This window comes from Amphiprion ocellaris, chromosome 9 (genome assembly GCF_022539595.1).
Source record: "Amphiprion ocellaris isolate individual 3 ecotype Okinawa chromosome 9, ASM2253959v1, whole genome shotgun sequence".
NCBI lineage: Eukaryota > Metazoa > Chordata > Actinopteri > Pomacentridae > Amphiprion > Amphiprion ocellaris.
Window position 1 is genome coordinate 1,266,916 of NC_072774.1, and position 13,727 is coordinate 1,280,642.

Sequence of the window (13,727 nt, forward strand, 5' to 3'; positions counted from 1 at the left end):
CACGATAATTTAGATTTTTAAAATTTTAACGGTTAAATTGGAAAAAAATCTCAGATAATTTTAAAGCGAATAGAAATTAGTTTTCTGACTTGTAGATTTCCTGTTAATATTCAGCTTTCCCTAACAAACAAAAGACACTTTTCAGGGAAACATGTGAAAACTACATTACCCACAATCCCCGCTGACGCAACCAGCCAGAGGTGGTCAAAGGGTGACGACGGATCAGAAGCGTTTTCTTTGCCGGTTAGTGCCTGAAATAACTGAAAAACTCTGTTCCCCGTGGTTCAAAACACACGCTCGTATTTGTAAGTGTCTGATCTTAATATTGATGTGTTCTTTTCTTGATTAAATGTTTATAATGTTGTCGTAAATCGCCATTATAGTAGCCACTTCCGCGTTGAGAAGTGATTTTTCCAGTTTTAGGAGTGTCACACAAACAAAGCCTAAAACAGCTCAGAGACACGGCAGACTTTTCTGAAGTAACACGTTTCTTCTAGATCTTAGGTCTGAGGATGGCGTCAGGTGGATCAGCGGTGGTTTCAGGTGCAGCAGAGGAGGAGAGACACGGTGGGACTCACCTGACAGACTCACCTGGACCGGAGGCAGGAGTCCCAGCTGAAAACCAAAAAAACTCAGAAGGTAGATCTGTCTGTCAGGTTCACACATACTGGTGTACATTAAGTTAGAGATGAAAAAAAATCATTTCACTGTATGCACTGTGTGCTGCTCTCCTTTTTATTCTGACTGTTGGAGTTGCTGCTGTTACACTGTAAATTTCCCCGCTGTGGGATCAATAAAGGTTTAATCTATCTTTTTTCTCACATAGATCACATTAGACCAGGTCCAGATCTAAAACCACTACATATAAACTGGTCTAGTCTGGACTAGATTGACCAACAGAGGCTTAAGATTCTTTAAAATGCAGGTTTTGATTCTTGAAACCTTTATTTTCTGTAGTGAGAAAGCAAGAAAATGAAGCTTTTACTGCGTTTTTCACATGTAGACCACACCAGGCCACGTTTAGAATTAAAATTAGTCATTCAGCTGCACTGAAGTCAGTTTTCATTCCTGTGGCCGATCTAGCGGCTGGAGATCAGTTTATTTCCTCGGTAGCGGATGGTCAGAGGGTTTCTGGGTGACTGGGAGCGATTAGTATTCTGGTAAGTTCTGCTGTCATGCGGTTTGAGCTCCTGAACCGCTGCCAGACTTTCTCCTTCCACTCAGGAAGTGAGTCAGGATCCGTCAGGTTGAGTTTCCGAGGAATGAAGAACATCCCCGTTCTTCCAGTAATGTCTGGAACCAGATGTTAGAAAGTCGTACCGGCTGATAATCGGAGTGTTTGTGAGTCACAGTGGGTTCTGTAAATAGACCGTTCAGGAACTACTTGGCTGACATCTGAGTTTCCAGGGTCGAGACGTGACCACCTGTTGCATCGTTTACAGAGGACAAGTCAAATCCTCCCACTTATCTCTGCTTTAGATGCTTTACTGGACCGTCAGACGTGATTAAGATAGAGAGGAATCCAGTAAAAGATTCGACATAATAAAAACAAGACAAAAAAAGACAAACATGAGACAGAAAACAACAAAACCAGAGAGAAAATGACAAAAATGAGACAGAAAACGACAACAATGAGACACAAAATGACAAAAACGAGACAGAAAAGAACAAAAATGAGACAAAAAGTGACAAACTGAGACACAAAACAACAGAAATGAGACACAAAACAACAAAAACAGCAGAGAAAATGACAAAAATGAGACAGTAAACAACAAAACGAGACAAAACAACAAAAACAAGACACAAAAAGACAAAAATGAGACAGAAAACAACAAAACCAGAGAGAAAACGACAAAAATGAGACACGAAAAGACAAAAACGAGACAGAAAATGACAATGAGACACAAAAAGACAAAAACAAGAGAGAAAACAACAAGAACGAGACACAGCATGACACAAATGAGACAGAAAACAACAAAAACGAGACACAAAAAGACAAAAATGAGACAGAAAACAACAAAACCAGAGAGATAACGACAAAAACAAGACAGAAAATGACAAATACGAGACACAAAACGAATCTAGTTTACATAGAAGAGACACGATAATGTGGAGTTAAAGCTCTAGAACCGTTCATATCTACGACAAAATAAGATTTATAGGGAGTTTTTATTCAACCAACAGGTGTTTTCTAGCTGGAAATGTCATAAACAGGACACAAAACAGTTAATCAGAGATGGTAATAATGAATTTTAACTATTTCTAGCCATTTCCTGTTGGTTCCTCCATGTTCTACCAGGTTCTCATCCACTATGAAGGTAGAACAGCTGATGCAGTAGTTCTATAGTCTGTTATTAGTCCAGAAAAAGACCCAAAATTGTTCCTCGTCATGCCAAATTTTGATTTATATTGAATTTTTATTTGACCGACAGGTTTCTTCTGGATGGAAATGGCATAAACAAGCGACAAAAGTCAGTAAAATTAGATGTTAAAGATGAATTTAAACTATTTAAATGTGGGTTTTTAAAATTTTACCCTTCAAACATATTCATATTACTTTAAAGTTCAGTAATTTTCTCTTTGTTGTTCTGTTTTTCACAGATTCTGCTGAAGGCGATGAGGACCGAGTTAAAGTCTGCCAGTTTTTCCTGATGGGAAAATGTCGTTTTGGACAGAGATGCCGTTTATCTCACAGGTGTGTTCGAAGAAAAGCAATCGGCCGAGCAAAAAGGGCCTTTTGTTGACGATATTTCATCAAAATAGTTTTATTTTCCAGCCAGAAACAGTAAAAACTGAAAGATTTCAAACTTACAGAAGGTCCCTGATTGCATCACGTTCAAAATTAACCAAATTTAATCTTAAAATTACAATATTTCATCAAAGTAATTTAATTTTCCACTCAGAAACAGTAAAAACTGAAGGATTTCTAACGTACCGACGGTCCCTGAATGCATCACATTCAAAAAGAACCAAATCAAATCTTGAAATGGCAATATTTTATCAAAATAATTTTATTTTCCACATGATTTATCAGCCAGAAACTGTAAAAACTGAAAGATTTTTAATCTACTGACAGCCCCTGAATGCATCACATTGAAAATTAGCCAAATCTAAGATTTAAAATGACAATATTTCATCAAAATAATTGTTTTTTCCACATAATTTGTCAGCCAGAAACAGTAATAACTGAAGGATTTCTCATGTACAGACGGCCCCTGAACGCAACATATGTTTCCATCATGAAAATCAAACAAATCTGAGCTTAAAATGACAAAAACAAGAGAAAAAACACAATAAAACATAGTGAATTTGAACTGTTTCTACGTTTTTTTAATCCAAAATAATTCATACAAATGAAATGTTCCGTAAGAGGTTCTGTTTTAGTCTAAAAAACATTTCTACGGTTCATTTCTTCAAGATTTTATGTCATCTAAAAAGCAACTTTTACATCAGATATTCAGAATTATTAGTTTTATACCATTTTAATGTGATATAAACAGAACATTTGGCCAGAGATGCCGTTTATCTCACAGGAAACTCCCCAGCAGAGCAAAAGGGGACTTTTTCAGATGAATTCAAGGCAGGTTTTATTTTTATTTTTAGTATTTCTTCAGTAAAATGTTTGGAAATCGTTGCAGTAAAAGCTGCTGGTTCCAGACGTCAGAGTTTCACCTTAAATCATTCTCAGCGTTAATCAGCTCCACGTGGAGATGAAATAATCCTCCAAGGTCGGATTATGAAACTGAAACGTCTTTATTTTGAGTATTTTTCATTCGTCAGTGTGAAGCTGAATGTTTCAGATCTGAGTCGTGTCCTGGTGAAGGTTTTTATGTCAGAGAGAATCTGAGTTTTACGTTGTTCTCATTGTTTCTCAGCGAGCCACCGGCAGATGATTCAGGATGTCAGGACTCGGACGACAAACAGGACGGAGAAAAGACGGAGAAACACAAGAAGAAGAAAGGCGGCGCCAACAAAGCAGTGAAGCCAAAATACAGCGAGAGGAGAGGTGAAGATCTAATTTAATTTCCTCAGAGGATAACAGAGACTGAATCCTGTCAATTCTAAAACCCAAAAGGGAGGTTATCCTGAAAAAAACAACCAAATTCCACCATTTTTCAGCCACAAACTGCAAATTGGGGGCAGTGGTGGTGCAACAGTTAAGTCTCTGGACTACTGATCAGAAGGTCAGAGGTTCAAGCCCCGATGTGGCCACTGTTGGGCCCTTTAGCAAGTCTCTTAACCCTTCCTGCTCCAGGGGGCGCTGTACTGTGGCTGACCCTGCGCTCTGACTCCCCCAGTTGGGGAGAGATGCGAAAATCAGAAATTCCCCTCTTGGGATTAATAAAACGTCATGAAATCAACCAAATCTAAGCTTTAAAATTACAATATTTCATCAAAATAATTTTATTTTCCACACATTTTATCAGCCAGAATCAGTAAAAACTGAAGGATTTCTAACTTTCTGATGGTATCTGAACACATCACATGTTTCTGTTATGAAAATGAACCAAGTCTAATCTAAAATTGACAATATTTCATCAAAATAATTTACCGTCAGTAACTTACCCACGGTAACTTACTGGTGGTCCCTGAACGCATCACATGGTTACATCATGAAGATTAACCAAATCTAAGCTTACAATTATGACATTTCATCAAAATATTTTTATTTTATCAGCCAGAATCAGTAAAAACTGAAAGATTTCTAACTAACCGATTGTTCCTTTCTGTCATGAAAATGAACCAAATCTAATCTAAAAATGACAATATTTCATCAAAATAATTTCATTTTCCACATAATTTATCAGCCAAAAACAGTAAAAACTGAAAGATTCGTAACTTGCCAAAGTCCCTGAATGCATCACGTTCAAAATTAATCAAATCTAAGATTTAAAATGACAATATTTCATCAGATAATTTTATTCTCCACATAATTTATCCAGCAGAAACTGTAAAAACTGAAAGAATTTTAGCTTATTGGCAGTCCTTGAAGGCATCACATTCAAAATGACCCAAATCTAAGCTTAAAATAACAACATTTCATCAATATAATTTTATTTTCCAGCCAGAATCAGTAGAAACTGAAGGATTTGTAACTGACCGATGGTCCCTGAGCGCATCATGTGTTTCCGTCATAAAAATCAACCAAATCTAATCTTAAAATGACAATATTTCATCTAAATAATTTTATTTTATTAGCCAGAAAAACTGAAATCGCAATTATGTGATCATTAGCAGGCAGCTGACGTAGTGTTCACTTGTTGTCATGGTTACAGTGACGCCGTGCCGCTATCTGGCAATGATACAGAAATATTTAACTAATCCATGGATCCAGACTATAAGCTGCATCACTGCCAAAATCTAATCACTTGGTCCTTGTGTCATTTCTGACCTTCCCTGAAAATGTCATCCAAATCCGGTAGAATGTTTTTGAGTAATGTTGCTAACAGACAGACAGACAGACAGACAGACACCGATCATCAGAGAACTCCACCGTGTTCTTTGCCGGAGTAAAAAAATGCTGCATTTCTGACGATGCCATATGTGGGACTGGGCAGCCTTGGAGGAGGACTTCGCTCTCTGAGGGCTTTTCTTGTTCTAACTGTGTCCGTGTTTGTTCTGTTTCCGTAGAGCTGCAGGACTTTAGATTAAAAAATGAACCACAGTGAAGAAAAAAGTGCTTTAAAAAACCTCCAGAAGCAGCTGTTTGGAGTTTCGATACAATCGACCACAAACTTTTATTACAGCGACTAGAACATTCTATTGGCATTAAAGGGACAGCACTGGACTGGTTTAAATCCTACTTATCAGACAGGTTCCAGTTTGTGCATGTCAACAATGACTCTTCTGAGCATACTAGGGTTAATCATGGAGTTCCTCAGGGTTCTGTCTTAGGACCAATACTGTTCACATTATACATGCTTCCCTTAGGCAATACTATTAGGAAGCACTGTATTAATTTCCACTGTTACGCTGAGGACACTCAGTTGTATTTATCTATGAAGCCAGATGAAACTAATCAGCTAGCTAGACTGCAAGATTGTCTTAAGGACATAAAGACCTGGATGACCTATAATTTCCTACTACTGAATTCAGACCAGACTGAAGTCATTGTATTTGGCCCCAAACATCTTAGAAAATTGCTCTCAAAGCATATAGTTACTCTGGATGGCATTACATTGGCCTCCAGTACTACTGTGAGGAACCTCGGTGTTATCTTTGACCAGGACATGTCCTTTAACTCGCACATAAAACAAATCTGTAGGACTTCCTTTTTCCACCTGAGAAATATTGTGAAAATCAGGAACATCCTGTCTCAGAGTGATGCAGAAAAACTAGTCCATACATTTGTTACTTCTAGGCTTGACTACTGTAATTCCTTATTATCAGGTTGTCCCAATAGCTCTCTGAAACATCTACAGCTGATCCAAAACGCTGCAGCCAGAGTACTGACGGGAGTTAGCAAGAGAGATCATATTTCTCCTATACTGGTTTCTCTTCATTGGCTTCCTGTTAAATCTACAATAGAATTCAAAATCCTTCTTCTGACATATAAAGCTCTTAACAACCAATCTCCATCATATCTTAAAGACCTGATAGTACCATATTATCCTAGCAGAACTCTTCACTCTCAGACTGCAGGCTTACTTGTTCCTAGAATCTCTAAAAGTAGAATGTGAGGCAGAGCCTTCAGTTATCAGCTCCTCTCCTGTGGAACCAGCTCCCAGTTTGGGTTCTGGAGGTGGACACCCTCTCTATTTTTAAGACCAGGCTTAAAACCTTCCTTTTTGACAAATCTTATAGTTAGGACTGACTGGGGGACCCTGAGGGAGTCAGCTGGAGTCTTCCTCTTGGACGTCCCTTAGTTCTGCCCCTAGTTCTGCTGCTATAGGCCTAGGCTGCTGGAGGACCTCTCTGGATGCACTGAGCCCTTCTCTATCTACCATTATATTTAATATATATATACCATTATTGCATTACACTCACTCTGTTTCTCCCTGTGTCCTTTCTCCGAGTGTCCCTGATCCCAGAGCTGGATGCTTCAGATCTGTGGTGGTTCTCCCACCAACTGGCCTAATCTCCATCTGTGGGATGCTGCTGCTGCTGACCTTCCTCCAGCCCACTGCTTCCAGCTGCCCATTTCCACCAATCTCCTCTGCATCACCCTCACTATACTTGATTTGCTCGTCTACATATTTTTGAATTTACCACCAGCTATATATGTAGTATATTTAATGCCAGAGCTGTACACCATAGCAGTAAACTATAATCAGTTTCCATGTTAGCTTCTACTTTGCATGTATCATCTGTCTTATCATGCATGTATCAAACTGTGTGTTTTATGGTCCTTGTGTTCCCCCCCACCTCTCTACCTCTAACCCTCTATCTTTAACCCTCTATCTCTACCTCTCTACCTCTTCTGTCCCTCTCAACCCACCCGGCCAGCAGCAGATGGTTCCCCCACATTAGAGCCGGGTTCTGCTCCAGGTTTTTTTCCCTGTTAAAGGGTGTTTTCCTGCCACTGTCTCCTTAGGGCTGCTCTGGGGGTTCAGGCATATGGGTTCTGTAAAGCGTCTCGAGACAATTTGACTGTAATTGGCGCTATATAAATAAAATTGAACTGAATTGAATTGGAGTTCAGAGAGTTTTTATTAATAATCTGATGAATCTTTTCCCTCCATTAAACTGTTTTATCTCTTTGTCTCCCTCAGAGGTGAACAAAAAGCCTCGGATGCGGACGGCCGACGACGTTATCTCCAGGATCTTGTGGGATCCGTCGGTGGAGGCTGCAGACTTCGTGGTCGGCTACGTGGATCGGTTCCTTGGCGTTCTGGAGCGTCCATTCTCCGACTTCAACTGGGACACCGACCCCTGCGACTGCGACTACGCCTCTGAGCTGGCGCTGCCCCGACACCGGATCCAGTACTTCACCCACAGGGGGCACCGGGTCTGGGACCGCCACACCAGGACCGACCGGGTCTTCGGCTCCACCGGGCAGCCTCTGGCGCCCCCCTTTGGACAAAAGGAGGAGGCGACGGGTGAGACTGCTGCGCCTCATGTGAACGGGATACTGAGTTAAACCTGATGGATTCTGTTTGTTTCAGAGGAAATTGAGTCTGAGGATCCAGAAGAAGCAGAGCAGCTTCCACCGGAGCAGGACGGAGAACCAACCAAGATTAATCCCAGACATCTGGAGGAGGAGGAGAACGAGACAAACGTTCAGCCTCAAGAATCAGCTGCAGACAGGTCAGAGTTCATCCTGGAATTTAACCTCAAACACCCCGTCTTAAAAACTCTCTAAAAATAAAGTGTTTCTATTAAACTGAATCTGTAAAAATCTAAAAATTCTGAGTTCCTCTGTGCAAATGATAAAGTAAGTCTGACTCAGCTGTGACCAACAGTCAGGTGACAAAAAATCTGAGAGTTTTCAGGTTGAACTGCAGGCAGTGTTTCCACAGAGAGACTGAGAGGAGAATAAAATAAAAGCAGCAGAAACGGTGAACAGAGGAGCAGGTTGAGACACAATGAGACACAAAAGGGCAAAAACGAGACACAAATCTGTCCCTAACTACAGGAGAACTGGGATTAGAAGATGATGACTCTATTTTCTGAACTTAAATGAGCCTCAAAACACAACATTTTGTATTTAATAATTCAGCTGTGGTTCGGTTTAGAGTCTGAACTTTCTGAATCAGTTCTAATGGTGATAAATGTTCTGGTTTCAGACTTCAGGTTTCAGAGGAGCAGAAAGATAAAGAGGAAGACGAGGAAACTCCGGCTGAATGGGAGGAAAACTGGGAGAACAACGGAGACTCTGGGGTTGGTGCTGCTTAGTTCACACTGAAATACATGAAGGACATGATTGATCCTGAATTTAATAATGAATGCAGGAAGTAGAGCTGCAACCATTATTTGGCTTCTGATCAACAACGATGAACAATGAACAAAATATTACAAAAATGAGACACAAAACAACAAAAAATGAGACAAAAAATTATACAAAAAAGTTACAAAGGGACAAAACAATGGACAAACGAGACAAAAAAACAAAATGAGACAAAAAAAATGAATAAAGCAACACACAAAATGAAAAACATAAGACAAAAAACACAAGCAAGACAAAAAGGAAACACAAAACAAAAGCCAGACAAAAAACAACAAAGACAAGACAATATATTACAAAAATGAGACACAAAATGAGACGAACAACACGAGACAAAACAAAAAAGACAAAAAATTACATTAATGACACAAACGAGACACAAAACAAGAAAAAATAAGACAAAAAACCACAAGTGAGACAAAAAAACAACAAGACACAAAACAATGAATAAAGCAAAACACAATATGACAAAAATAAGACAAAAAACACAAGCGAGACATAAAGGAAACAGAAAACGGCAAAAACCAGAAACAAAATGACAAAAAATGAAACAAACGACACAAAACAAACTTTGGAAAACTCTGATCCACTTTTTTCCAACCAATGATTTATTTCACAGCTGATTAATCTGATGATTATTTTCTGAATTAATAAATCAGCCGTTTGGTCTCTAAATGCTGAGAAAAATGTGGATATGTTTCTAATCTTCTAATCCCAGTCCTCCTGTCAGTTATTTGTTTGTGTCTCCTTTTTGTCGTTTTCGGTCTCATTTTTGTCATTTTGTGTTTCATTTTTGTCATTTTGTGTTTCATTTCTGTCGTTTTGTGTCTCATTTTTTTCGTTTTGTGTGTTTTTGTGCTCATCCTGTAGATGTTTTTCGATCTTCTAGCTTCTTCAACATCTTTTTGGACTTTGGAAAACACTGATTAATGTTGTATTATAATTTTCAGCTCCGTTGTGTCTTTACGTTCTCCTCCCGTTACCCAGCATCCTTCAGTCCCTCTGGAGAAGCGAGGCGGCCGTCCTCCTAAGAAGCGTCCGACCCACTTCGTGTGTTTCCGGGCCAACACTCCGTCCATCCTGTCCTGTTTCCAGCAGCTCCAGGAGGACGTGGTGTCCCTGCTGCCTGACTGCGCCCCCTACTGGCGGCCAGCCTCCAGCCTCCACGTCACCCTCTGCCTGCTGGTGCTCCGCGGCCCGGACCAGGTGGCCTCCGCCGGGGAGATCCTGCAGCGCTTCGCCCAACTGGACCGGAACCCCCCGGTGTCGGTGACGTTCCCGGTGAAGCTGAAGCACTTCAGCGGGAGGGTTCTGTACCTGAGCCCCCAGCCTCAGCTCCACCTGCAGCAGCTCAACGCCGGCCTGCAGGACGCCTTCAGGATGGACGGCTTGCTGCACCGGGACTCCTTCAACCCCCGCTACCACCTCACCCTGGCCAAGCTGGACCGGCCCGACGCTGACCGGGTTTTCGAGGGCGTCGCCGACCTCAAGGCCGGGAAGAGTCTGAACTTTGGCCGTCTGCCGGTCAACACCTTACACCTGTGTGAGATGGGCGGAGCCAACGTGGACGGGTTCTACCAGACGCTGTGCACTGTCTCTCTGAGATGAGGAAGGCCAGTTGCATGAAAACACTGCTGGACACGTCCTGCAGTTCAACACAAACACTACTGGACACGTCCTGCAGTTCAACCCAAACACTGCTGGACACATCCTGGAGTTCAACCCAAGCACTGCTGGACACGTCCTGCAGTTCAGTCCAAACACTGCTGGACACGTCCTGCAGTTCAACCCAAACACTTCTGGACACGTCCTGCAGTTCAACCCAAACACTGCTGGACACGTCCTGCAGTTCAACACAAACACTGCTCAACACGTCCTGCAGTTCAACCCGGACACTTCTGGACACGTCTTGCAGTTCAACACAAACACTGCTGGACACGTCCTGCAGTTCAACACAAACACTACTGGACACGTCCTGCAGTTCAACCCAAACACTGCTGGACACATCCTGGAGTTCAACCCAAGCACTGCTGGACACGTCCTGCAGTTCAACACAAACACTGCTGGACACGTCCTGCAGTTCAACCCAAACACTTCTGGACACGTCCTGCAGTTCAACCCAAACACTGCTGGACACGTCCTGCAGTTCAACACAAACACTGCTCAACACGTCCTGCAGTTCAACCCGGACACTTCTGGGCACGTCTTGCAGTTCAACCCAAACACTACTGGACACGTCCTGCAGTTCAACCCAAACACTTCTGGACACGTCCTGCAGTTCAACACAAACACTGCTGGACACGTCCTGCAGTTCAACCCAAACACTGCTGGACACGTCCTGCAGTTCAACACAAACACTACTGGACACGTCCTGCAGTTCAACCCAAACACTGCTGGACACGTCCTGCAGTTCAACCCAAGCACTGCTGGACACGTCCTGCAGTTCAACACAAACACTACTGGACACGTCCTGCAGTTCAACCCAAACACTTCTGGACACGTCCTGCAGTTCAACTCAAACACTGCTGGACATGTCCTGCAGTTCAACCCAAACACTGCTCAACACGTCCTGCAGTTCAACCCAAGCACTGCTGGACACGTCCTGCAGTTCAACCCAAACACTGCTGGACACGTCCTGCAGTTCAACCCAAGCACTGCTGGACACGTCCTGCAGTTCAACCCAAACACTGCTGGACACGTCCTACAGTTCAACCCAAACACTTCTGGACACGTCTTGCAGTTCAACCCAAACACTTCTGGACACGTCCTGCAGTTCAACCTGGACACTTCTGGACACGTCTTGCAGTTCAACCCAAACACTGCTGGACACGTCCTGCAGTTCAACCCAAACACTGCTGGACACGTCCTGCAGTTCAACCCAAACACTGCTGGACACGTCCTACAGTTCAACCCAAACACTGCTGGACACGTCCTACAGTTCAACCCAAACACTTCTGGACACGTCTTGCAGTTCAACCCAAACACTTCTGGACACGTCTTGCAGTTCAACCCAAACACTTCTGGACACGTCCTACAGTTCAACCCAAACACTTCTGGACACGTCTTGCAGTTCAACCCAAACACTGCTGGACACGTCCTGCAGTTCAACCCAAACACTGCTGGACACGTCCTGCAGTTCAACCCAAGCACTGCTGGACACGTCCTGCAGTTCAACCCAAACACTGCTGGACACGTCCTGCAGTTCAACCCAAGCACTGCTGGACACGTCCTGCAGTTCAACCCAAACACTGCTGGACACGTCCTACAGTTCAACCCAAACACTTCTGGACACGTCTTGCAGTTCAACCCAAACACTGCTGGACACGTCCTGCAGTTCAACCTGGACACTTCTGGACACGTCTTGCAGTTCAACCCAAACACTGCTGGACACGTCCTGCAGTTCAACACAGGACTGACTAGTTTCTGTTTGTTACAACTCATTCTCTCATTTTCCACAACAAATCTCCAAGAAACATAATTTACTCAGCTCAGAATGATTGAAAATATTTAGAGTTTTAAAAAACACAGGTATTTTGATGCAGAAAAAACATTTTTAAACAATTTTAGAGCAAAATGATGCCGATTTAGTGGTTTCTGCATCAACTTTTTGATGCTTGAGTCGAAAAGAAAATTCCCATGTTTCTCATTTTCCTCAACAAATCTACGAGAAACATGGTTTACTGTGATTTTAAGGAGCTCAGGATGATGGAAAATATTCAGAGTTTCAAGAAAAACTGGGATTTTTAAGTAGAAAACACATTTTTGAACCTTTTCAGAACCTTTCCTCTATATCAGTAAACTGAAGATCTTTGGACTAAATGAGACATCTGAGGAAACTCTGATCCACATTTTTCACCATTTTTTGGGGTTTATATATTATTTATATATTTTGGGGTTTACATACATACATATATATATATATATATATATATATATATATATATATATATATATATATATACACACATATATATAATTCTTTCTAAATGAAGTTATTCTGAAAATTCCTGCTTTTTTCAGCGTATTTTGCAGTAAAAGTCATTTTTCTCCGACATGGTGTCATCCTCGCTCTAGTTTCTGCTGTCCTGTATTCTACCTGATGCTGGGTTTGAATTTTCTAAATTATTAATTAATTTTTTAAAAAATGTGGTGAAATATATTTTTGTTAAAGGGCTGAAAGGTGTAACATGAAGATTGATGTTTGTTTACAATGCTTCAGAAAATGTATTTTCAGTTATTAATGCATTTTAAAGAGTTTCATTCTGTTTTGTATTCATATTTTGACATGATGAAGGGAATCGAAAGCTAAAATAATAATATTTTTAAATACTGGGTGAAGTTCTGCAACATGAACTGAGCTGCTACATATTTACATATATACATACATATATACACATATATGTGTATATATACATATATGTGTGTGTGTGTGTGTGTGTATATATATACATACATATATATGTGTATATGTACATATATGTATATATATGTATATATATATATACATATATACATATATATATACACATATATATACATATATATACATATATATACACATATATATACATATATACATATATATACACATATATGTACATATATGTATATATGTTAACCCAAATATACAAGAAAATGAGCAAAATAAGAAAAAAATACAACAAATTCAGAAAAAAATGAGCAAAATTTTTTATTTATATATATATATATATATATATATATATATATATATATATATAAAATAGATAATGTTTTTTGTAAAAACTGATGTATTTCTGTGGGTTTTACAGCGTCAACAGGAGAGAAACTAAAAAGAAAGATTTGTTTTTCTTGTTTGCTTCAT

At 40.6% G+C, this 13,727-nt stretch overlaps 1 protein-coding gene across 3 annotated transcripts; it reads left to right on the forward strand.

Moving 5' to 3' along the window:
• The first annotated feature begins 138 nt into the window (after positions 1-138).
• Positions 139-10,635, forward strand: leng9 (leukocyte receptor cluster (LRC) member 9). Of its 3 annotated transcripts, none has more exons than XM_023275531.3 (8): positions 139-243; positions 498-639; positions 2,602-2,695; positions 3,876-4,006; positions 7,713-8,039; positions 8,106-8,247; positions 8,727-8,820; positions 9,872-10,635. In XM_023275531.3, the coding sequence occupies exons 2-8, from the start codon at positions 513-515 to the stop codon at positions 10,490-10,492; spliced, it is 1,536 nt and encodes a 511-aa protein (XP_023131299.1). In that variant the 5' UTR covers positions 139-243; positions 498-512; the 3' UTR covers positions 10,493-10,635. The 3 variants fall into 3 exon arrangements, with proteins under 3 accessions (XP_023131299.1, XP_023131291.1, XP_035806504.1); XM_023275523.3 differs by having other exon boundaries at positions 165-305; XM_035950611.2 differs by lacking the exon at positions 139-243 and adding an exon at positions 2,433-2,471 and having other exon boundaries at positions 503-639.
• Positions 10,636-13,727: the final 3,092 nt, after the last annotated feature.

Coding starts and splice junctions, on each gene's coding strand:
- leng9 (XM_023275531.3), top strand. CDS start 513: ATGGCGTCAGGTGGATCAGCGGTGGTTTCAGGTGCAGCAGAGGAGGAG. Junction 2,696..3,875: donor AGATGCCGTTTATCTCACAG/GTGTGTTCGAAG, acceptor ATTGTTTCTCAG/CGAGCCACCGGCAGATGATT. Junction 8,821..9,871: donor AGAACAACGGAGACTCTGGG/GTTGGTGCTGCT, acceptor CCCGTTACCCAG/CATCCTTCAGTCCCTCTGGA.